The following is a 26,303-nucleotide window of genomic DNA, read 5'->3' on the forward strand; positions in this document are numbered from 1 at the left end:
GATAGAACAGAAGCGGTCCCGGTCCCGACGCGTGAGAGGGCGGAGGCTGCAGGGAGCGTCGGAGCTCCACTTCAGCCTGGGCCGCGCTTTGTCCCCAGGTAGAACGAGAATCTTTTTATCAGGCGTCCAGGGGCCGGTTTCCTGTTTACAAACGAGCCACCGAGCGTGCGTCAGCGAGGGGTCGGCCGCCGCCGGCGAGGAGGGCCGCGGCCCGCGTCCCGTCACGGGTGTTTTACGGCGCGCGGTGTCAAGAGTGTAATGCCGCTCAGACGGCGTGCAAAAAAACGACAAGGATAAATGACTCCAAATATCACAGTGCTCAAACACTGCACACTACACTGGCAACCGTGTCCCACAATGAAGGAGAAGAATCTTCAATTCGACACACCACACTACAACACATGCATATATATACACACACACACACACACACACACACACACACACACACACACACATGCACATGCTTTTTGGGTGGTGGCCAGTGAAATGTGGCCTCTGCATTTGAGCCTTGTCCTTCCTCCGGGGGGGCCGCCAGGAGCAGTGGGCAGCGTTCGTCGACGCGCACGGGGACCTGGTACCAGGTGTCCATCGCTGGTCAGACGATGGTGATGGGTGCATGTTTTGGGTGGGGGTGCTTGCTGACGATAGGTGGAGGAAACCCCATGTGCATTGTGAGGGCGACGCGCCCGAAAAACGCCGCCGTGCCAAACGACAAGCGGCGCGGATGTATCTGATCGCGGTATCGCACAGTTCTGTAAAATCAAATTCAACATCCTCAAATTGTTTAAGTCAGCAAGCGGTGTATCGGCAACCACAGCACATTTTTGGGTTTTTTTTTTTTTCGCGTCCTGCTCTTTGTGGAGCGGTCGGGCACAATCCCGCCGCGATGGAAAAAAAAAAAAGGACCGTTTCCACACAGTTTTTTTTTTTCTTCTCCGACTACAATAACCCATAAAGTTTTATGAGCGCCTCAAAATACGCCGCTCCGTATCAACGCGAGCCCTGAACAATAAAAAGCCAAAATGAGATTAGCCTTGAACCGATTGCCCCCTGGCCTCGTTTAAAAAAAAAACAAAAAAAAAAAAACGGAGCTGTGGGGGAAGACACTCGCAATACACAACACTGTTACAAACAACAGTCCCTCAGTTTTTACAGTTGGCAAACACTGACCAAAATCAAATGTCACAATAATTTTGATGAATAACTCGGTATCTGTGATTTGACAACACGTGTGGCATGGCTGTTGGTGCTTTCAGAAGGTCTTTACACACAAGAGTATAAATCATTAAAAACGTCAATATTATGATGAGGCAGGGAGCGGCGCTGATGGGAACGGGCAGAAGTCTAGGGAGTCTAGAAAAATCGCTTTACTTTACTGGAATGCTCTACCGGAGGCTCGAAGACGACATTCAACTGTATGTTAAAAAATCCTAAATCCAAGACGACATTGACTCTAATATTACCCGTATTGACACTATATCGATGCATATAATATCACTGTCTATGTAGCGACCCTCACATTGAGCCAATTGAATATTATGTGTGCTGCTGTACATGCATTTGTTTGTTTGGTTTTATGAAAGGTGTGAGAACCGCGGGGGCCGGTGGGGCGGCAGGACGCCAGCCGGCCGGGGCTCGGTGTCGGGCCGAAGGATAACTCAGCAGTTGTGTAGGTGGGCCCGGTTCATCGATTGTCAACATCACATTTGAGGATGCTGAGGAAGATCGAATGTGCATGTCTGGACACTGCTCCTCTCCAGCCGCTCGCCCCCTCCAGGAGGGGGAGGTGAGGGAGGGGAGCGGTAGCAGGGGCCTTGACTCTTGGGGACTCAGCTACCCCTTCTCTCTGGAGCCAGGGACGCTGGTTTTGGAGTTCCGCCTCGTATATGCACTGGTTTTAAAAAGCGTGTGTGTGTGTGTGTGTGTGTGTGTGTGTGTGCGTGTGTGTGTGCGCGTGTGTGTGTGCGCGCGTGTGTGCGTGTTTGCAGCACATGAACGTCACCGTAGTCTTCTACTGACACCTATTGGCAAGAGAGCGCATTACACCGTCATTGCTCGGGTCACAATAAACATACATTATTATGTATGTATATATATACACATACTTTCATACATATATGCAGTGAAATGTAATGCAACGCACCCGGTGATTACAGAAAAAATATATATATATAACAAAAAAAAATAAAAATAAAAAATATATATATATATATATATATATATATGTCCTAGACTGAACACAGTAGCTACCTAAGAAAATTTCTTTCTACTAGACCGACTAACTGATTCCTAAAACGTAATACTGTAAGTCGAATACTTATAGAATAAAATAAAAATATATGGAATAAAATAAAATAAAATAAAATAAAATAAGATAAAATGGAATAGAAAAAGGGCTTACGTATATGGGATAGACTTACGTATATGGGATAGACTTATGTATAGGGAATAGGCAATTATGTAAATACAGATATGTGCATTAAAGTGGCATGTGAATAAAGTGAGGTAGTGTTTGTGGGATAATACAGCACAGTATACAACAGTACGGCGCAGCAATACGGTAACACCGAACAACCCTGAACAGTGCCACAGTATGCGGTACAGTATGCTCCATACAGTACAGTAAGGTAGTGGAGCCTATGTGTGTGGCTCAGTGAGGGCCCCTGGTGAGGTCAGCATTGACAAGTTCAAATTCAAGAGATTATCTGTCACTTACACACACATACGGTCATACATGTACGCAGTGAAATGCCATGACACCCGATGATTACGCGCCATAAGCTCTATAAGCTCTAAAAATACTAAATATACGAATTGTCCTGAATTCGTTCATTTTTTTTACTTTTGGAAAAATCCTCCCCTGGCTCTTTGTGTCGCCCCCTGTGGGCCGAAGCATATGCCGACTTTTTAAGGACCTTTCACAGAGGCCGTCATAGAGGATAAGGAAGCACTTTCAACTGTTTTTTTATTTTTTATTTTCTGTTCACATGTTCTCATAATTTCTTTATAAATTCATAAATTCATCAAAAGACTAATTCGACCACGCCCCCCCCCCCTCCAAATAAAAACGTGATGTGGGGCAGTGAAACACCTGGTATTTACAGGTAAAACGTAAGAGAACGTTATTGACGTTACAAAATACAGATCTTTGGAGGATCACAATGTTTTTTCTTTTCAATGCACCCCGGTTTTTTTAACAGATCTGGGGGGACATGCATGCTCCTACTGTGCACCGTGGGCATTGAATAATCTACTGAAATAAGTAGAATTATTCACATTTATATCCATTGATGAATGAAGACTCACAAAGAATGTGGGGATGGAGGCATGTGGCTGTTTTTCTTGGAGGCCACTGTTTTGGAATAGCCGTTATTCTATTTAATTATGGACATCATGTCGTACATTTTAATATGTTGTGATTTTTGTAAGGCTGCCACCCTGGACAGGTCTCTCTTGTAAAAGAAATCAGTGGGACTTCCCGGTAAAATTCAGGTAAAATAAATGAATAAAAATGTCAAATGGAATAATATGGGTTGAAGAAAATACAGATTACAATTAGAAATCTTCATTTTTTTTTATTTTTTTTGTCGTCATGTACATTTTGCGTTTCGTTATTTTTGATCACCTCGTGAAAAAATGTTTTTATTGTTATACTTGATTGTCTGGTGATATTATATATATATATTTTTTTTTTTATCTGCATGGGTTTTAAACAACGACTGACGGAAAAACAGAAATAATATAGAATAACAAAAAAACAAACAAACATGACTCGTCTCCGATACATAATATCGCGAGATTCTCCTCTACCGACGTAATCCCTTCCATCGAAACAATGTTGTTGTTGTTTTTTTTGGGAGGAGGAGGAGGGGAGGGGGGGGGGGGGGTTGTATTTTTTGACTTTTCGTAAATATACCGAACTTTTTGAAATGGACAATTTCCACAAGCCGAAGGGAAAATCATTCTCAATTCAAACGTGTTTGGAGCACGCGGATACATCTGCGCTTCCAGACGGTGGCGTCGTGGACCCGGCGCGCAGAGTTCCGCGGGGAAAGCTTTGACTGTTCTCTGCGGATTCGGTTCTGGACGAGCCGCTCGTCGAAAAGGGTTCGTTCGGTTTTTCCCCGGCCCGACGCGTCGGCGCGGCGCCGAGCTGTGAACGCAAATCTCGCAAGAATAATTCGCATAATCTATTTCAGCGTCATTTATCCAGGCGCAACACTGCAAACTGGGGGATCCCTCCAAGTCGTGGACTCAAATTCTCTCCAAAATATGTTTTCTTTTTTGTTTCGTCGTCATTTTTTTTTCTTCATTTTTTGGGTGGTTTGCAAAAGTGTAAATCAACCAAATTCCAATTATCTTGGTCTTTTTGTTGTTGTTGTTGTTGTTGTTGTTGTTTTGGCCCGGGACTTTAATTTAATCCCCAGTAATTATTTTCGGTTTGAGCGGAAGATTTTCACAGATTGTGGAAAACGATGGATAGATTTCCTGTTGTTCCCCGATTTATTTCCCTCGAATTCGTTTTGTTTTTTTTACACACTCCGCAAGCCTCTGCCGCTCCCCTATAATACTTGACTAAACAACAGAGAGATGGTTTGTGCAACAAACCTTTATTTTTATTGTATTTTATTCTATATATTTTCTTTATCTTATTCTATAAGTATTCAACTTACTGTATTACGTTTTAGGAGTCAGTTAGTCGGTCTATTAGAAAGGACATATTGTGTGCTATCACCGGGTGCGTTGCATTACATTTCACTGCATATATGTATGAAAGTATGTATATGTATGTGACGAATAAGAAATCTTGAATCTTGAATCTTGAACAAAAAAAAAAAAACACTCATCGCCCCCCCCCCCCCCCCCCCCGGGTCAGTCGTTCGCCGCGAACGAATCATTTGCGAGTCACGCGTCACCACACGCATAAGCTCCCCGAACCGACTCCGTCTGTGGCTCCGCGTCTCGGTAACACCGCGGTTCCCATGCGGCGCTCGGTCACGCTCCCGAAACCGTCGTGTTGACTTAACGGACTGGTATCCCGGGCTAAATTTAACCCCGACCGGCTGAGTGCTGATCTCGGGGTGGATTGTCCCAGGGTATTTAACCAGCTAGCCCGCTAGCCGTGGCGCTAGCTAGCTGACCGACAGCGATGGAGTGGTCGGGGAGCGGGAGGCTGGTGTCCCCCGACGAGGAGCCCCGCGGCGGCCCTGCCTCCGATCGGAGCTCCGATTGTGCCCACCACCACCACCACCAGCAGCAGCAGGTAACCGCCCCGTGGTACCCGTGCGCGGTGTGCAGAACTACTGCCGCTCGCAAACGGGTCGTGCTTTCGTGGCTACACCCAAGTTAAGTTACCTAGCAACACAGCGCTAGCGGTGGCATAACATTCCATGTTTGCAGATATTTTCCTCGCCCTGCGAATGTCAACAAGGTTCGGCTGGTGCCTCGACTTATAACGCGTCAGTTTATCCAGCTCATGTCGCAGATAGTGAAGACTCAACGAACGTTTCATTCGTAGCGAACGAGTCTTCGAATGACTCAGGAGTTGGGAGTCATAGTTGTAGACTGAAAATAATAACTGGACTCAATCAAAGTCCAAAGCAAAGCAAGCCGATGCGTTCGGCAGGGTGAGCGTGTGACCGCTGTGCACCTAGACATTTCCCCCCAAATAATCCATGTGGCGTCGGGAGATAAATTAATGTTGTGATCCGGCTCGGGAGAGAATCTGGATGAAAAGAGTCGAGTCTTTCCTCACTAGCGCTGTAGGGCGTCTGCCCAGACGTGTGTGCTCAGGCTCTGTGACTGGTGCACATTTAACTTCATTTCACTTCAAGTCAAATCACACAAAATCTTTGCAAACTGTATGCTTGATGCCAGATGAGATCAGAGGCCACAACTAGGCGCACACTTCACTGCTCGGCCCCCCCGGGTCCCTAGTATCCTCAGCCCCTGACAGCTGGGTAGAAACATTCTTGAATAGGTGGTGGTGGTGGTGGTGGTGGGTGGATGGATGGATTTATTTATTTTTAGTCCCTTTTACCCCGCCCTGCACCAAACGAGCTAGGGCGGCTCCTGGAAGCTTTGAGTCAGAATGAGGATCTATCAGTCGATTTGGTGGTGGGTGATTGTTGTACAGACAAGCGGGTAGCGTAGAACAAATCTTAACAATCTAATATATACACCGATCAGCCGCAACATTAAAACTACCCCTAATATTGTGTGGCTCCCCCTGGTGCCGCCAAAACAACTCTGAGCCGCTGAGGCATGGACTCCACAAGACCTCTGAAGGTGTCCTGTGGTATCTGGCACCGAGACGTTAGCAGCAGGTCCTTTAAGTCCTGTAAGTTGCGAGGCAGGGCCCCCATGGATCAGGCTTGTTGTTCCAGCACATCCCACAGATGCTCCATCGGGTCAAGATCTGGGGAAATTTGGAGGCCAGGTCAACGCCTTGAACTCTTTGTCATGTTCCGCAAGTCACACCCGAACATTTTTTGCAGTGTGGCATGGCGCATAATCCTGCTAAAAGAGACCACTTTTGGTAGGTACTTACCACTGCATACCGTGAACACCCCACACGACCTGCCGTTTTGAAGTTGCTTAATACATCCCACCCCTTGACAGGTGCCATTGTAATGAGATGAGCAGTGTTATTCATTTCACCTGTCAGTGGTTTTAATGTTGTGGCTGATCGGTGTATTAGGCAGCAAATGAACGGTCGGTTCTTACGCACATTTTAGTATTTTTATTATTTTTAGAGCTTACGGAGCTTATTGTGCGTAATCACCGGGTGTCATGACATTTCACTGCAAATATGTATGACCGTATGTATATGAATGTGACAAATTATCTCTTGAACTTGAGGTTGATGTGTTAGAAGCAGAAAAAATGGGCAAGCGTAAGGATCAAAGCGACCTTGACAAGGACCAAATATTGATGGCTAGACTACTGGGTCAGAGCATCTCCAAAATGGAAGTCTTGTACTCGGAGTGTTCCCAGTATGCAGTGGTTAGTACCTACCAGAGGTCTTCCAAGAAAGGCCAACTGGTGAACGGGTAACAGTGTCATGGGCGGCCAAGGCTCATTGGTGCACGTGGGGAGCGAAGACTAGTCCCTCTGGTCCGATCCCACAGAAGAGCTACTGTAGCACAAATTGCTGTAAAAGTTAATGCTGCTATGATAGAAAGGTGTCAGTAACACACAGTGCATCACAGCTTGCTGTGTATGGGGTTGTGTAGCTGCAGACCAGTCAGAGTGTCCATGTTGACCCCTGTCCGCCAGCGACAGCGCCTACAATGGACACGTGAGCGTCAGAACTGGACCATGGAGCAGTGGAAGGTGGCCTGCTCTGATGAGTCACGTATTCTTTTACATCATGTGGATGAGCGCGTGCTTGTACATTGTTTTTTCTGGGGAAGAGATGGCACTAGGATGCACTATGGGCAATAGGCAAGCCTATGGAGGCAGTGTGGTGCTCTGGGTAATATTCTGCTGGAAAGCCTTGGGTCCTGGCATTCATGTGAATGTTACTTCGACATATACCACCTACCTAAACATTGTTGCAGACCAAGTTCACCCCTTCATGGCAACGGTATTCCCTGATGGCAATGGACTTGGCCTTCAAATTCCCCAGATCTCAATCCGATGGAGCATCTGTGAGATGTGCTGGAACAACAAGCCCAATCCATGGAGGCCCCGCCTCTCAACTTCCAGGACTTAAAGATTCTGCTGCTTACGTCTTGGTGCCAGATACCACAGGACACCTTCAGAGGTCTTGTGGAGTTGTCAGAGCTTTTTTTGGCGGCACAAAGTGGACCTACACAATATTAGGCAGGTGGTTTTAATGTTGTGGCTGATCGGTGTATATCCCACTCCTCGACAGGTGCCATTTGAACAAGACTGTCAGTGTTGTTCACTTAACCTGTCAGTGGTTTTAATGTTGTGGTGACGGACTCGTTTTTGCTGTGGGTATAACGATGGATGGAATATTTCTGTACAGGATGAATAAATACGTATGTAATAATACAGGTATGTGGATAAGAATCCATTTATGTTATTATGATGTCAGTCCAAAATGATGTGTCTAGAGTGTAAATGATTCTACTCTGTTCTGATGTGATTATAACAGTTAACAAATTCATTCCATTCATTACATTTTTGGGGGTAGTGGTTTATCCAACCATGGGCTATGGAGGAAAAACACCACTTTGGAATTCTGTGTATGAATTTCTTCAGCATTTAATAAAAGGTTTGTCGTAGAAAGTAAAATAAATAAATTAATAGAAATCTTTAGCTATGTTCCTCTCCTTTTGCTTCCTTGATCCCTTTTGGCCTCGGCGGCTCCCAGACGCCGCGGTCGGCCCCGTCTGCGCTCGGCGACGGCACCCTGGCGTCTCTGTGCCAGAGCCAGCAGCGCTGCGTGAAGGCCTCCATCGTGTCCAGCTGGAGACTGGCCGAGGCCCAGGACCAGCTGTGTTCCCTCGGCCTCTACGGCTCAGAGTCTCTGGAGCAAGAGCGCGCCCGGACCCTGGCCTGCCCCACGGAGCTCACGCACACCGAGCAGGAGTGGCGGCGCAAGGAGAGCATGCTCGCGGGCCGGGACACCAGCCACAGCCCCGTGCTGGGAGCTGTCGGAAGTTGGGATGTTTTCGATAAGGTAACTCTTATTTTAGCGCCAAACACTGGGTGTCTGCAGCTCCTTTAAAAAAAAAAGAAAAAACGATTTCAGAAGACATGTCCTGAAACGCCCCTTTTGGATTTTGATCCCCTCGTACGTCCCAGGCCCCACAGTAGAATTAGAACCGCCCTCCATCTGAGAGTAACTGTTCTACACCACGGCTGGTGAAATAACACTGAGAATAACAAGGGTCGCTGGAAAGACCAGCACAAATCCTTTTAAGAGAAAGAGGAATTAATGTCGACTGTCCGCGAATAAAGTGCAGACGATGGAAATGTAAGTATTTCAAAAATAATTCTGCTGTTTCATTCTGCGGGGGGGGCGGTATATAGGCTGTAGGCTTGGGCGCGTGAGCCGCTGTGCATTTCTCCAAACAAAACCAATACAAATAGCGAGATTTGATTGTAGATGTAATTATCTACAATCTTCGTGGTGCGTCCTGGTGCAGTTTCAGTGTCTCCCAGCAAATGGATTGCCTATTTCTCGCCTAAAATTTGTTCAGAAACAGATTTTAGTGTACCATTGAGGTGAAATCAGTGAAAGTTTACCGAGTAAATAAAAACGGAGTCCGGAGTAAAGCTCAAACCCCATTTGCTCACAGAACCTGGAACTTGTGCTTAAACCCCACTGGCTCAGAATAACAGGCTTGGCTGCTCATGCACAATTAAAGCTACACACACACTGAAACAGCCCATTTTGGTTTAGAGGCATGTCACAATGGCTAGAATGCATAATCTGAGTGGTATTTCCACGAAAAAAAACTTCACAATCATGTTTTGGGGACCTCAAAGATCTATTTTAACACATGTTAAAAGGAGCATAATAGCTCCCCCTTAAGCATATTTTTCACGTTTGTCGTTATCGTTCACTGGTGCGTCATTCGATTTTTGTCTGTTTTTGCCGACTCTTGTTAATCTATTAACATTTTCATGTTTCTCTTCCGTCTTTTTTCCAGAGTATTATAAATGCACACAATACATCGACGGAAATGGATCCGGACAGAAGCAAAACATTTCCCCAGAAACATGAAAACGAGCTCAGACATTTTGGTATGTTCTATGGCAAGTGTCATATAGAGTGCTCCGCTGAATTAACCTGCTGTCCCCCGAATTCTCCGAACGCCAAAGGAACGGAAAGTGTTTGAGCTGCATCTCCTTTGAACAGGGATGCTGCGCCGATGGGACGACAGTCAGAGGTTCCTGTCCGAGCAGCCTCAGCTCATCTGTGAGGAAACAGCCAGCTACCTGATCCTATGGTGCTTCAGGCTGCAGCAAGAAGGGGTGAGAGGAACACTGTTTGTTTTGGGTTTTTTTTATGTGTAGGATATGATCCAGGGCGGGGTCACTAGGTCATGGACACACTGTTAACACTGTGGTTTTTTTTTTTTTTTCCTCATCTTTCAACCATAAGATTCCAAGCTGAATCTCTCTTTATCTTGTTGCTATTGTAGATTGTTTTAAATATTTTAATGTCTTCTTCTTTCGGCTGCTCCCGTTAGGGGTCGCCACAGCGGATCATGTTGAAATGACATATTCCATGCCTTATTTAGCTGGCACCTTTTAAATTATTATTATTATTATTATTATATTTTTTTTTAAGAAAAAGCCATTCAATGAACAGTATTTGCGTTACTCGTGTGCTCCTTTTTATATGCTGTTTACATTGTATTGTGGCAGGGTCTGCACACTCATGTGTCAAAACATATCGCGACCACCTCAAGTGACCAAGAAAATAACCCCAAATCAGGCATCATTTGGGGGGGGATGTTGCATTTTCGAATTTCCGAGACTTGTAGCGTAATCCACCCAACACAGACGATCTTATGGATTGACACTTGAAGCAGTGCATGTCGAGATCAAATACGAAGCATTTTGATATTATGATACGTATGCACTCATTGCCATATTTTAACGGTAAATCTTCGTGTTTTGTTGAATCGCTCGATTCTCTTGTAGAAAGAAGCCCTGATGGAGCAGGTGGCCCACCAGGCTGTAGCCATGCAGTTCATCCTGGAGATGGCCTCCAACTCTCAGCAGGATCCTAGAGGCTGCTTTAGACAGTTCTTCCAAAAAGCCAAAGTAAGGAATTGTTTTAGATTTGCATTACATGTTTGGCGAATAGAATATATATTTACCGTGGCGTGCTTGTGGTCTTGTTTTTTTTTTTTTTTTTTTCTTTCTAAATAATTGTGTTGCTGTGCTTGCGGGTTCCAGGCAGGACAAGAGGGCTACCTAGACGTCTTCCACACCGAGCTCGAGGCCTTCAAACGGAGAGTGAAAGAGTACACGGTGAAGTCGAAAGGGGACGCTCCAAACGACGCCGAGCACCAGAGCGTGGGCGCACGTGGAAGGCTCGATCCCAAAGAAGTCCTGGAGTCTTTGCCTCCAGTAAGCAATGCCAAGCCTACCTAACATAAATGGAGATGATGATGATGAGTTTAATTGTGTGTAGATTAATGGATACAATTAGGTGTGTGTGTGTGTGTGTGTGTGTGTGTGTGTGTGTGTGTGTGTGTGTGTGTGTGTGTGTGTGTGTGTGTGTGTGTGTGTGTGTGTGTGTGTGTGTGAAAATCTTCAATGCATTGGTTCCTACTCCTGTTCATATATCCCATATAACCCCCACGGTAGGACATTTTGATGCATAACATTTTTTTATATGATAAGTCCAGATATTTGAATGTTATTAATATAATTGATATTTATATTAATCATATCCATTGAGTTAGATAAACGTAAAGGAGAACAAAGCTTGCACTTTAACTTATTTTGTCATGGTATTTCACCATGACAAAATAAGTAAAAAATAAAATAATAATAAAAATAATAAAAATAAAATGAGCACATTCACTCACTGTTGTATCGAACTATTGACTGTTTTACAGCAAAAAAAACATTTCAACACAATGTCAACTTTTGTTTGTTTACGTTGATGATTCCGTTTCCATTTCCTGTAAATATAGGATTATGTTACACCCACTGACCACTAGATGGCAGGGGAGAGCTGCCTCACCTCAGTGACTAGGTCATGAGATATTTGACTTCCCGGTTTGAAAAGTGAAAGCTTATTATGAATGAAGTTTAAACAAGATATCACTGTGGAATTTTTTTTGTACGGCTTAATAGCGTGACGTGGAATACAATGTTATACATGCATTGTTTTTTTTTATTTTTTATTATTTTTACTACTGTCTTATTTTAATATTTTTTTTATTTATTTTTTTGTAGGAGTTGAAGGCGGGCTTCCAGCTACAAGATATGCAGATTTTACAGAATGTTCTCAGCACTATGAATCCACAGGTAATGCTGCAAAATGATCACATCCAGTACGATCACCTGACCACCTGTAGGCAGTCATTTGACTTTGGAACAGTGGGCAAATATACGCATATTAATTATTGGTGGAATCGGACGATACTACACACGTATCTCACATATCGTATTATATTGCATATAAATGTACTGATGCAGAAACTCTCAATGCAGCAACTAAATTGCTAAAATATGGAATTGTAGAAACTAGAGTTTTTATGCTCCCAAGAGATCAAGATCACGAGGTTATTTGTCACGTACATATACATACGGTCATACATAAGTGTATAGAACCATAATGGCGAACACTAAAATCAAAATTTAAGTTAATTTGTTCCCTACATTTGGCTGAATTGGTTAAAGTAAATAAACAAGGCGATTGTATATCCTGCTGTTTCTTGGTCAGTACTGCTTTTTCCCTTTCCTGTTTGCGCTTATTGTTATTGTTGGATTTTAACTATTATTGTTGACGCTGCTTAAATTGAAATGTCCATCATGCATTTTACTTGAAGGCTCATATTTGCTGACTAGAATTAACTAAACTCCAATCTATACTTGTTGAAGATGCGATGGGGGGTGGGGGGGGCCGGCGGTGTTACAAACGTGAGATGGAGGGAAAACAAAAATAGTATTTATTGACGACGAGGCAGCCCAGCGTGTGTAGGGAATCCTCCGGTGTGAGAGAGTCTTTACCAGCGAAGGAATGAGGCCCGGCCCCTGCTCTGCAGGCCCCCAAACCCTGGCACGCTGCCAAGCACAAAAGACGCAAACAAAGCCACGGCCCTCCTCCCCCCTCCCTCCCTCCCTCCCCTGAAACATTTCCAACTTCCTCTGTGGAGCCGCTTATCCTTGTGGAAGTAGCTCCAACTCTCCTGTTTGGGGTTATCCACTGATCTAGAATTGAAGTGACCTCTAATCTCCTAACGTCTAACAGGAAAAGCCTCTCCCCCCCATCCCTCGCGAGGTACCGCGCCCCCCGCCCCCCACCCCCATCCTTTGTGATGCATGGCAGCAGGGGTTGGAATGCAGCTGTCATTCAGGCCAATGAAGTGTTTTAGGTGAAAACAAGAGACTGGGGGTAGTGTCGTTATTGTAATCCTGCAGGAGGGCGCGACAGGAGGTCAGCTCCTGCACCCGAATCTTCCCTCCACCGCGTCCTGATGCACGTTTACTTTGTTTTCAAAATGCACGCCTAGATGGGGGCAGTGGCTCAGGAGGTAGAGCCGGTTCGATCCCCGGCTCCTCCCGGTAGCGTGACGATGTGTCCTTGAGCAAAGACACTTAACCCCCTAACTGCTCCCCGGGCGCCTCTATATGGCAGCCCACTTCTCCTAGATATATGGCAGCCCACTGCTCCTAGATACATCAAGTTACTAGGATGGGTAAATGCAGTGAAATTGCAAATTTCCCCGTTGTGGGACTAATAAAGGTAAATAAAAATTGATATCCAACGGATGCTTGTTTTCTGGTTTGTTTTGCCCGGTATGAGCCGTAACACACCGAATACAACTTCCCCTCCCACCACTAGATGGCAGAATACCACGTGAAGCGCTGCCTGGAGGCCGGGCTGTGGAGCTGTGCAGGGAGATGGACTAAAGAGGATTCCGCCGAGTCGGACGACGCGCGCATGATGGAGATGTCCTAGCAAAGGCGGCCCCGCCCCCTGCCCTGCCCTGCCCCCGCCGTCCCGCCCCCTCTCCCCTCTTCCTTTCCAGCCCCCTTTTACCAAAATGACTCTGCCAACGACTCACATCTCGAGCCCTCTTTACACAACCGCGCAGATCGGTTCCGGCACGGACCAGCGATAAAGGATCACACGCGAGCGCGCACACACACACACACACGCACACACACGTCTTCACCTGCGCTCTTATTTTCACGTTTTACTTTGCATCTCGTCTCTATGCTACACAAGGGAGCCTATGGGGAGAATTGGGTTATCCCGATTATTCTAATTTAAATAAATATTGCCCACGGTAAAGGTGTTCATTTTAAACACAGGTTAAAAATCATTCATTTTTAAGCCCAGGTTCATAATCACGTTTCATTTTAATCACAGGTTAAAAATCACGTTTAATTTTTAAACGCAGGTTAAAAATCACGTTTCCTTTTAATCACAGGTTAAAAATCGCGTTTCAACGTCATACTGAACTCTGGGCTTTGGCAAGTGACCTTCTGCAGCCTTTTCTCGTGGTTTAGCTGCGAATCTCTGCTCTTTTGTTTCTGTGCTCCAAGCCTCTCTCCAGATACCGCTGCTATGTTCAAGAAGACATAAACGATCAATAACCAAAATGAGTACAATGAAGGTATCCAGGCAAAAGTCGGTGAGATACTGAGGCTTTTACAAGACTTGTCTTTACCTTCAACACAAAACCCTAAACTACTGTCGGCATGTCAAAATGGTCAATAACACATATTTCAATGCAGCGCATCACATTAAGTCACTAAAAGTAGTGTTTTCAGTTGAGTAATCAATATTTGATGGTATTTTTACGTTTCCCATGTCATTGCTGCGTAGTGAAGGCTGCAGCATGTGACTGCGGGGGGGGGGATGTGCACGTTGCTTTTCAGCTCTTGAATCAGATCAGTCAAACTGAGGTAAAAGCTGCTGTTATGGCCATTAAGCACAATAAAATGTTTCAATCTGCAAAAACGAATGGGTCATTCTGACCCCCCCCCCCTTTTTTTTTTTTTAAATGTAACCCTTGGTTTAAAAGAATGAAATATTGGCCTCGCCGATGTGGGACCTCCTCGTCCAAAATCAACAAGTTCCGTCTCGGTCCTTGTTTTTGCTCACGGCTGTTTTCGGTCATTTTTTTTTATTTTTTATCAACTTCCTCTCTCTGAATTTGACTCTTTTCCCAATTGTCCCCCCCTCTTGGGTGGTCTCTGGAGACAGGCTTACGGTGAGAACACAAGTTCAGAAGAAACAGAGATGAGGCCTCCCATCTGTGCTCGTTGTGCTTGCATGAAAGGAAATTTGACTTAAACATTGGGAGGGGGCAAAAAAAAAACCAACCAAAACGTTCTGCAGTGACACTCAAACCACGAGCGCGAGGGCAAAGTGTGTCTCTGATCTAGCGCCCAAATGCAAAAGTGAAATGAGGAAAATGGGCACGCGCGGGGAATCCTCAATCTCGCCCCGTTCCATTACCAGATGATGGAATTTGGTAACTGGTCAGGGTCGCTTGAAGGGTCATTCCACCCGGAAACGCACACCTCAGGTGCTGAGATGCAAAGGGGGGGGGGGGGGGGTTGCATTATTTAAAAAGATGGCTATGTAGAACCAGTTATTTTTATTTTGTATGTTTATTTTATTTTTTATCTAAAGGTTTGAAGACCAGAGAAGGGTGAACCCGGCACCGGGCGCCCTCCGTACCTGGTGCACCTGTGTAAAGACGGCTGATGATGTGTTGGTTGAGCTTCTCCGTCCTGCTGCGAAGCGCCTGGGCGGGGGCGGGGGCGGGCTGCACTCTCACACAAGAGACATTTTATTTTTGTAACCAGAGGAAGAACTCCGTTTGGATGAATGTGTCCTGCACTTTATACCTGTCCCTTGGGGGCGAGGCGAGGCGCTCCCCAGTCGAGCGGGCGACTTGAACGCGAGGCGACGCCACACCACGTCTCCTCCTTTTCCTTTTGAGTTGTTTTATTTTTTATTTTTATTTTTAAAGTCATCTCCAGGAGGTCAAAGGGTGAAACTTTACTTCGGTTCCACGTTTTTTTTTCCATCTTGTTTTGGTCATTGCTTTACTTAAAAAAAACAACAACACTATTTCTGAACTCTTATCCGCCGCTGTGTTAACAGATCTGATCGAGTCGTATTCGCCGGGTGGCTTCCCGGGTCCCTCCGCCTCGATGATAGTCCGTCCTCACAAGGGAGTTTAAAACAAAACAAAACAAAACAAAAAACCCGGCGGTGCGAGATCGACGCGAATCCCACGACAGGGAAAGCGGCCGCGATGCGTTTAAAAACCACACGTTTTGACTTGTGATGTCATCGATTTCCAGATTTGTCATCGTCCCTCGAAGCCTCCTCGCCCGGGCCCGGAGGTGGATCAGTGTGACGCGGCTGTTACATACATTTCATTTAGATTAACGATGATTTAAAAAAATAAAATAAAAATAAAATAAAAAGCTCAACGTGCAAATATTTAACAACTTGATAGCAAATTATAGGCTGGGTGTCTTCTGCTGTGATTACCGAACTATGCAAAGTAGTCGTCGCTTCTGATGTTCTCTGATCGGCGAGAGGGAAAGGTGATTTATTATTTTTTATTTTTTATTTTTTTCTCCCGCCAGCCTCAGCGGGGGGACTTTTACGAACTTCGAAGGGGCTTCTCCTGACCGTCTTAGAATAACAGTTTCGCTTCTTCAAGCGGTGGTACGCGCGTCCGCTCCACACGCGGCCCCGCAGAGCCGCCGGCCTCCCTGCGTCGCGCTCTGTACGCGTCCGTGTCCCGGGGAGAAATGGCTTCTAGTGGCTGCGGTCCTCTTGTTGACCCTAGCAACGGGTGTTTTTCGACGGATGAGATCAGCGAAATAAAAAAAATAATAAAAAAAAATGGAATCCAAATGTGTTCTGTCATTTTACAAAGGCTTTATTCACGCACATTCGGCTTTAAAACAGTTTATTCAGAATCGGCGCGTGTGGACATTCAGACAATCTACAACAAAATACTGTATGTGTGGCTGGCAATACGGTACAGTGTAATTAAGAAATGAATTGATCAAATACGCGTACTTGCAAATTAAAATATCTGGTGAAACACGATAAATAGCGTTGTGTTAATTTACCATCGTGTTAAATTCCCTTTCTAAAGAAGACGTGTATTGAAATTAAGATTGAATTATGATTGCATAATTCATTTTTTAACCCTCACGCTGGAGTCTATCATTTGATAAGCGAGGTTAAAGGTTGAAGCGGCTGAGGAGTCATTCCACTGCTGCTCACTCAAATACATTTCGCAAGGAACTCGAGAGGCCCTTGTTAAAACAGCTTCAGAAAGAAAGAAAAAAACAGCATTATTCCGCAATAATTGGGTTCCTTTTAGATCCATTATTAGGTTACACTTCTTAACAATAATAATAATAATGTTCTTCATTCACATTCTGAATTCACTACATTCTATATTCATTAGCTCAACCACCAGGTGCTTGAATGCAACGAGGGGAGTTGTGATTATAAATGTGCATTTCCCTTTAGGAATGAGGCACAATGGAATTTTAACATATGAATGAATCTCTAGTATCTTCATACTAAAACAATGCACATGAGCACAGCAATAAAGGCACAACACACTCAATCTTCTCTGTCTTGGAGTGTTTCTCAGGGTGTGTGTGTGTGTGTGTGTGTGTGTGTGTGTGTAAATACAACGCAGACCCCCTGGAGGGTCAAAAACGGACGCGGGTCCCTTGGGCCGGCAGCAAACGCTGCTTTCTGGAAAAAGGTCAAATATGGTGAAATGGTCCCAAAACGCGGTCTTCCCCTCGCCTCGCCAAACGTCTAAGTGCATTTTATAACCATAAAATCAGCAATTTCATAATGAGCCCACATTAACACCTCGTCATGTGACAAGTGCAGGCACACATCAGGATTATTGTTCTATTATATACTAGCTACTTTTTTTTCCCCGCCTATTTTTAACCCCCTAAAAAGTGGCCAGCCAAATTGAATTGCCACACTCTGGGCAACCCTTGGAAAAGCGACCTCATTTAAAAAAAAAAAAAAAAAAATTTGTGGTTCTGTATCCCAAAACACTCGCGTGAGACGACCCCTGTCCCCGAGTGGAATATCATCAGCATGATATGACAGCCGCTCCGTCGCCATCTCATCCGTCAACCTTAACTTTAACAGCGGATACGGGCGCGCTTACACGGGCCCCCGCCCTCCGCCGTCAGCGTCGGGCTCCTTCCCGCTTCCCGGTGCAGAAGGTGGCGTCGTGTTAAAAAAATAGAAATAAAGTAAAAAATAACCAAAACATATCAAGAGTGTTTTCTAAGGGTTAAACCTTTCAACGCGCCGGGGGCCACCGGGGGTTTTGTTACGCCACACCTTCCCTGGGCGCGAGGAGCTTTTTGTCGAGGAAAGCCCGGAGGTGCGGCCAGATCTTGTTGGTTTCTGTCCCGGAGAAGGTCTCCAACACCCCCTTGCTCCTGCAAGCGGAAAGGAAATACATTGTTGTCGTGGGGGGAGTGCAGGGTGTAGGGTGCATGGGAACAGGTGCTCAATTCCACAGGGTGTGGGTGGGGGAATTTGCCTGGGGCCCCATAAATTTGCATGGATTTAGATTTTTCATAAAATATATTTATATGTATTTTTCCATAAAATTATTATTATTATTATTATTATTAATAATAATAATATTAGGGGGAAATATTAGGGGGAAATAAAGATTACAGAGGAACGTACGGAGCGGACGCGCAGGGCGGAGCAGAGGAGACTTGCACGGGCGCCAACCAGACCAAAACCACTTTATTGTACCGAATCCTGCTCTTCCCACTCCGCCGGCGCACGCGGAAACAACTTCAGCTCATTATGGTCTGTGCCGAGGCAGAAACCCCAGAGGGGTTTAGGCGCGACCGGAATGACTTTGTGTTGAATGTGGTGACTATAAAGTAGTAACTATGAAGCAGTAGACAACTTGAGTTCCATCCAATAATGCATTGAAGAAATTAAGTTGGAAATTATTCTTTTTTTTCACCTGTGATATAATTAAACTAAAAATCGATGAATAATGTCAATTTTCGGGCCATTTTAATGAGATAAGATGAGGAAATGGGTTTTAAAGGAAGTGTGTGTTTAAGCCAATTTTCTAAATTTAATCCGATTTGAAGAAGATTTGAAGGACAACTTTTTGACGTTGAATAGCGTTTAAAAAAAAATTAAAGTAAATGCAATATCAATAAACGATACAGTTGTGCACGTCTTAACAAAGTGTTTTATTGTGCTGCTGTGCGGTGTGGCCGTACCTGTAGTACTCCAGGACGGGCTCCGTCTTCGTCTGGTACGCCTTCAGTCTCAGCGTCACCGTCTCTGGGGTGTCGTCGTCCCTCTGAACCAGTGGCTCCCCCGTCACGTCATCCAAACCCTAAGATAAACCAAAACACACACACACACACACACACACACACACACACATAAAAACAAAGCGGGGATCAAACTTAGAAGAATAAACTGAAGTGAAATACTATGAATAATGAAATAATGAAATACTCGGTGTGTATCAAACGCCGTAGAAGTAGAAAAACCTGTCAGCCCTGTCGCCCTAGACGTCACCCTACTCTAACTGTGTGTGTGTGTGTGTGAGTGCGTGTGCGTGTGTGTGCGTGTGCGTGTGCACGCGCGCATGTCCTGAGACCACTGCGGTTTGTTTACATAACAGGAAGTACGTGTGTATGTTTTGAAATTGAATTGCCCTCGAGACTCGGGCGTTGGCAGAGTCTCTTGGGAGTCGACGGTTCAGGTAGCGCTTTAAATTCTTGTCATTCTCGCAGCACGTACGCCGGGACGCACTGGGATCCACAGACATTTTTGGAACAAGCGTTTTCAGCCAAGACGTAGTTTGTGTCCAGATCTATTTGGATATAGCGTCAAAATACACGATTGAGTTCCAGAACACAGTATGTCAGACCTCAGTCCCACCTAAGGTGGTTTTAAGACACATGTGACCGACAGAGTAAGAAACAGACATTTTACACGGGTCAAGACCCCCAAGAGTGAGGTGGAATCCATCCCAGCGACTTCGCTTTCTCGGTGTAAGAAAGCAAATTTTATCGAGCCCGAGGTCAGTTATTGGGAAAACCATCCAAAAGAAAAAAGAAATAAACGCATTCAACCCATAAGCCTGGGGGCCAGCACAACACTTCAAAACCCCCTTGATTTTTTTTTTTCCCACTTTATTTAGATGCACCAGTCGTAACATCATGACAGACCCCAGATGGCCTTCATAGAGATGTTATTGAAAAGCCTTATTGAGCGTAACCAATGGTGAACCCTTCAAGGTTGTTCCCATAAAATCCGTAACGCAGAATTACACTTGTTTTCCGTCCACGTTTCATGTCATACTTGTGTGTCGTACATGTTTATTTTTTTGCCATGGATAATTGTACCGCTGGGGTATTACACTTTCTTTCTATTCTTTTTTTTTTTTACATCAAAAATTTCACATTTATTTTTTTTAACATTCAACGGCAGACATTTGGAATATTTTCCAAATGTTTTATTTTGTATTTAAGTGTGTATCTCGGTCGTTTTTTCCTCCGTAAAATAAAAAAACGACGAATAAATGACGAATTCGACGATTCTTCGCGTGGTGAAGCTACACCGCTCAAAAGACAGAAGGATTAATGCCGCCGCCCTCGTGATCTTGCGCGCACCCACGCACGCACGCGGGCACACACGCAAGGTTGCGCCTTTGAACAGTCCTTAAGGCAGAGTAAACCCAAGTCACTGATTAACCAGACACGTCTTCCGTCCTCCACGTTATGCAGGAAGGCGATAGGGACGATCCCTCGGCTCCTGCTGCACGCTTTAAAGCAGCCGTCGTTCGCTCGGCCTCGCCGCGCATCAGATAGCAAAACGACGGCGCAACTTTATTCAAACCTCATTTATACATTCGCCAAATTCCCTCCGCGGCCCTGCTCCAACGGGGCGTGGCGGCGGCGGCGGCGGCAGTGGCAAGAGCGAAGGTCACGCGGCGCGGCCGGGACGGGGAACGCGCGTCTCCTTCCGTCTCGTCGCTCCCTCTGCTACTCGTTATTTTCCCCGTTCTTCTGGGCGCTTTGGTGTTTTTCCTCCGCCGCGCCGACTCGCTCACCCTCCCACTTTATTCCTCCCGCTTGTCTCCCTCCTCCCCCGTTTCATTACTGGGCGTACATTATATTTCCTTAACCCCGAGGCCAGAGAAAATGATAAAATCGTACTTTATTTCGTTTTTTTAAATGGGAAATCTGCAATTCCAAACACAGCAGCGCCGACCTCCCCCCGCGCGCACACACACACACACACACACACAATTTTTCCCCCACACACCTCTGTAGGTGCGTGAAAGTGTGTCGGGGAAGTAAGGGAAGTCCTCCAAAATTAAAAAAAAAAAGAAGGAAAAAAAAAGAGACTCCCACACACCGTCTGCTAGACTTGCAATTAAAACGGGTTTAGGTTTGTGAGGAAAACAAGCGCTCAGAGAATGTCCTTTTCTGAAAAAGCATGGTTGCAAATTTGCAGTGACAGGTGGCTGGGAGGTCCGACGGTCTGTGACACTGGACATGTTTTGTAGTGGATCTGATCTGCAATCAATCTTAAAATAAAAAAAAATAAAAAAATTATTGAGAATAACTTGGGTTTCGGGTTTTTGGGTCACGTTACAACGTCGACCTTTCAGAAAAAATGCCGCACTTTTCTCGCACGAAAACGCAACGAAACTAAAGAACAACCTGCACCCTGGGGCTTGAGGCCAGGTCCGCTGTGTGGTGTCCAAAACGCCGGCCCACCGCCGGACCACTGCTGGACCACCACGCCCGTTTCTGCCTGAGAGGGGAGCCGTGTTCTTCAAAGGGTGCGGCCCCCGACCCCACACCCGGCAAAGAGTGATCATTTAATAAGAATAAATAAGAGCGGGCTCCCCTCCCCTTTAAAGAGTGACTTTGAAACCGCTTCACCGACATTTCCCCCGCACCGGGGCGGGTCGGTGGAGGCGTTTGGTGCCACGACACCAACGCCGCCCCGAGCTCTGCCACGCCGGACACCAAACGGGATCACCCGCGGGGAGACTGAAAAGTGGATATTAAAGGGCGGCTCCACCGGGAGTCTCCTCGCCATTGGGGGAGACAGGTTTAAATCGGCTCGCGACTGGTTTCGCATCCGGCAATGAACGACCAACGTTTTGACAGGTTCCGGACTCTTGTGGTCCTTCCATGAATGCGAACGTGCACTCACGGCGACTTTGGGCGGGTTGAAATCGATGTTGTAGACCCTGCCGCTGGCGAGGTGGATCCACCGAGACGTCAGCCTCTGCTTGATGGTCTGGAACGGCACGTCCAGGTTGACCACCGAGTCCACGCTGTAGAGCTTGTCCAGGGCCTCCGCCTGGGCCACCGTGCGGGGGAACCCTGGAGGGGGGGGGGGGGGAGAGGAGGAGGAGGAAGGGGAAGAGGAAGAGGAGGAGGAAGAGGAGGAGGAGGAGGAGCAGGAGGAAGAGGAAGAGGAAGGAGGAGGAAGAAGAGGAGGAGGAAGGAGGAAGAGGAAGAGGAGGAGGAAGAGGAAGAGGAGGAGGAGGAGGAAGAGGAGGAAGGAGGAAGAGGAGGAGGAGGAAGAAGAGGAGGAGGAAGAGGAGGAAGGAGGAAGAGGAGGAGGAGGAAAAAGAGGAGGAGGAGGATGAAGAGGAGGAGGAGGAAGAGCAGGAGGAAGAGGAGGAGGAAGGAGGAAGAGGAAGAGGAAGAGGAGGCGGAGGAAGAAGAGGAAGAGGGGGGGGGGAGGATGAGGAGGAAGGAGGAACAGGAAGGAGGTGACAGGAGGGGGTACGGATGCCGATGAGAGCCAAAAGACGCGAGGCGGGGAGGGAGGACCGAGCCACGGTTCGTCCGTAAAAACCACACGAGGAAACATGGCTCAGTGTGAAAAAGCAAACGCACGTGTTTTTGTGTGTGTGTGTGTGTTTGTGTGTGTATGTGTATGTGTGTGCGTGCGTGCGTGTGTGTTTGTGTGTGTGTGTGTGTGTGTGTGTGTGTCCGTGCATGTGTGTGGGTGCGTGTGTGCATACGTGCGTATGTGTATGTTTGTGTGTGTGTATATGTGTGTGTGTGTGTGTGTGTGTGTGTGTGTGTGTGTGTGTGTGTGTGTGTGTGTGTGTGCGTGCGTGTGTGCGTGCGTGCATGCCTGCGTGCGTGTGTGTGTCCGTGCGTGTGCGTGCGTGTGTGTGTGTGTGCGCACGCGCTCCTACCGTCCAGCAGCCAGCTGGTCCGGCCCAGGCCTCGCAGGTCGCTCAGGATGAGACGGGACATGACACCGTCGGGAACCAGATGACCCTGATCGATGCATGACTTCATCAGCAGACCCAGCTCTGACACACACACACACACACGTACACACACACACACACACACACACACACACACATACACACACACCGGAAAAGGTTGGAGGCGTTTTTTGGTTTTTTTTCCACATAATGGCAAATAAAATGAAAAAGGCCAACTCTGCAAGTAAATAAATAAATAAAACAATAAATAAAATAAAGTAAAAATGCTTCTGCATTCCTTTGTAGAGAAATCACATTTATAATCGCAATGAAATTCGACTGCTCAAGAGCAGAATTCCCTGAAACGGGGGGGAACATTCGTCCCGAATTAGGGCGTTGAGTAATGCCAAACATCCCCCCCCCCCCCCCCGAGAGTTCAGCGACGACGGACCTAACAATAAAAGTCATAAAAAGTAGAAGAATGAGCCTGCGATTTGGGGTCAAAGTTCATCTCATCCACTGTCGACGTGTGAGACCTGTGTGTACGCGGGAGGATATTAAAGTGTGTGTGTGTGTTTTGGGTTATCTTACGGTGCACACACACGCGCACACACACACACACACACACAGCCATGACCTTGGCGGGACGTGAAACGCACACACACACACACACACACACACACACACACACACACACACACACACACACAGATAAGAAGGGAGAGGCAGAGAGGGTGGAGTCTTATCAAACCAAAGCACAAGTCAAGTCATCACAGTGTGATGAGGAGATTTCAAACGTTTTGTTTGCGGAGGAAATAAACCCATTGAACAGAAACGAAGAAGTGGAGAATAGTGAAACATCTCTCTCTCTCTCCCTTGCATCCCCCTCTTTCTCCAGTGAAATCCTCCCCCTCCCTTGCGCTCCTTCTCTCCCCCTCTCTCTCTCTCTCTCTCTCTCCCCCTTCCTCCTTCACCTCTTCTCTTTCGATTTCTCGCCCTCTCCCTCCCTCTTGAACTCCACCCACTCTCTCTCTCTCTCTCTCTCTCTCTCTCTCTCCCTTGCACTTCCCCCGCTCTCTCTCTCTCACCCCCCACTCTCTCTCCCTTACACTCACCCGCCCTCTCCCTCGCACTCCTCTCCCTCTCTCTCGCTCGTAATCCCCTCTATTTCCCTTGCACTTCCCCCACTCTCTCACACCCCCCCCTCTCCCTTGCGCTCCTCTCTCTCCCGCTCTCACACCCCACTCCCCCTCTCTCCCTTGCACTCCTCTCTCTCCCTCACACTCCCCCCCTCCCTCTCTCTCCCTCACACCCCACTCCCCCTCTCTCCCTCTCTCCCCACTCCCTCTCTTTCCCTTGCACTCCTCTCTCTCCTTTGCACTCCTCTCTCCCCCCCTCTGTCTTTCTCTCTCACCCCACTCCCCCTCTCTCCCTTGCACTCCCCCCCTCCCTTGCGCTCCTCTCTCTCCCTCACACCCCGCCTCTCTCTCCCCACTCCCCCTCTCTCTCTCTCCCTTGCACTCCTCTTTCCCCCTCACACCCCCCCCTCTCTCTCTCTCCCTCACACCCCACTCCCCCTCTCCCCACTCCCTCTCTCTCCCTTGCACCCCTCTCTCTCCCTTACACCCCACTCCCCCCCCCCTCTCTCTCACCCCACTCCCTCTCTCCCCCTCTGTCTTTCTTTCTCACCCCACTCCCTCTTTCCCTTGCACTCCTCTCTCTCCCCACTCCCCCCCCCCTCTCTCTCTCCCTTGCACTCCTCTCTCTCCCCACTCCCCCCCCCCTCTCTCTCTCCCTTGCACTCCTCTCTCTCCCCCTCTCTATTTCTCTCACCCCACTCCCCCTCTATCCCTTGAACTCCCCCCCCCTCTCTTTCTCTCTCTCACCGGTCTTGGCTTTGATGTTGGCTCTCAGCAGGTCGCCGCTGGAAAGGTGCTTGAGTCCAAAAGTTGCGGTGATCCGGGCCGACACCGTCCCTTTGCCCGAACCCGGCGGCCCCATGATGACGGCGCGGAACACCGTGTGAGGAACCATGTTCAGACGACGCGCGTCATTCCCACCGGACACGCGCCGCCGACGCTCCGTCCAGACCAGACGCGGAAGAAACGTCCCCCACGAGTGGGCGCGTCTTTCCGCGGAGACGCGGTGGGCAGTGACTTTTCCTCCACAACTCCTTGAAACGTGGGCGGAAAAAAAAGGAAACGGGTGGAGGAGGAGGAGGAGGAGGAGGAGGAGTAAAGTGACAGTGGAAAAGAAGGACACGGTGCGGTTGTACCTGGCGATGCACTCTAATAATAATAATAATAATAATAATAATAATAACAATAACAATAACAATAACAATAACAATAATAATAATAATAATAAATACTACTACGACTGCTACTACAAATACTAGTACTACTAATAATAACACTACTACTACTACTAATACTACTACTACTACTAATAATAATAATAACAATATTACTACTACTACTACTACTACTTATATTAATAATATCTATCTATCTATCTATCTATCTATCTATCTATCTATCTATCTATCTATCTATCTATCTATCTATCTATCTATCTATCTATCTATCTATCTATCTATATATCTATCTATCTATCTATCTATCTATCTATCTATCTATTATTAGTAGTAGTATTATTATCATCAGTATTATTATTAGTATTATTAATAATAATAATAATAACAACAATAATAATAATAATAATCGATAGATATTATTATTATTATTATTATATCTATCTATAATAATAATAATAATAATAATAATAATAGACAGATAGATATTATTATTATTATTAGTAGTAGTAGTAGTAGTAGTATTATTATTATTAATAATAATAATAATAATAATAATAATAATAATAATAATAATATAAAAGATAATAGTTATTTGTATGTATCTGTTAAACACGGGATGCCGCCTATATTATTGAGGTTTTTGTAGAATTGTTGCCCTATTTATTGTGTAACCTGATTATATAATTCGTCTAGCGTTAGTGGGGCTTGTTGGCAAGGTTGTCACGATTAATCCCCTGAGAGCTTCCAAAAACCTGGAGCTTGGCAGGCGGCTCAGTGCGTGGACCGGGCCCAGACGCCACCCGTTCAACACCTATCTGCATTTCCACAATAATAATGACGATAATAAAATGATTCCCTTTCCTATTTTAATTTGTTTAAAAATAAACGTGTCTTGTGCATAGAGCACAACCTGTATATATACATTAATTGTTTTATTATATTCAATAATCGTGAATAATTATTAATTAATTCATACATTTTCTTATAATAGAATAAAGTAGTTATTATTGCTATTTGAATATGATCATAATAACAATAACTAC

General features: G+C 46.1%; 2 protein-coding genes across 2 annotated transcripts; one reads left to right on the top strand and one right to left on the bottom strand.

The window, feature by feature from the left end:
• The first annotated feature begins 4,995 nt into the window (after positions 1-4,995).
• On the top strand, positions 4,996-13,694 carry cdc37l1 (cell division cycle 37-like 1). Its single transcript, XM_080018507.1, has 8 exons — positions 4,996-5,266; positions 8,348-8,656; positions 9,633-9,726; positions 9,842-9,957; positions 10,633-10,755; positions 10,891-11,064; positions 11,902-11,973; positions 13,514-13,694. Exons 1-8 carry the CDS (start codon positions 5,153-5,155, stop codon positions 13,628-13,630), a joined length of 1,119 nt encoding a protein of 372 aa, XP_079874633.1. The 5' UTR covers positions 4,996-5,152; the 3' UTR covers positions 13,631-13,694.
• Positions 13,695-15,500: 1,806 nt separating this feature from the next.
• Positions 15,501-25,113, bottom strand: ak3 (adenylate kinase 3). The gene is made up of 5 exons (XM_080018244.1): positions 24,830-25,113; positions 22,926-23,045; positions 21,923-22,095; positions 18,958-19,076; positions 15,501-18,141 (listed from the first exon to the last, which is right to left on the bottom strand). Exons 1-5 carry the CDS (start codon positions 24,975-24,977, stop codon positions 18,030-18,032), a joined length of 672 nt encoding a protein of 223 aa, XP_079874370.1. The 5' UTR covers positions 24,978-25,113; the 3' UTR covers positions 15,501-18,029.
• Positions 25,114-26,303: the final 1,190 nt, after the last annotated feature.

The sequence above is a fragment of the Zeus faber genome (genome assembly GCF_960531495.2).
Source record: "Zeus faber genome assembly, chromosome: 17".
NCBI lineage: Eukaryota > Metazoa > Chordata > Actinopteri > Zeiformes > Zeidae > Zeus > Zeus faber.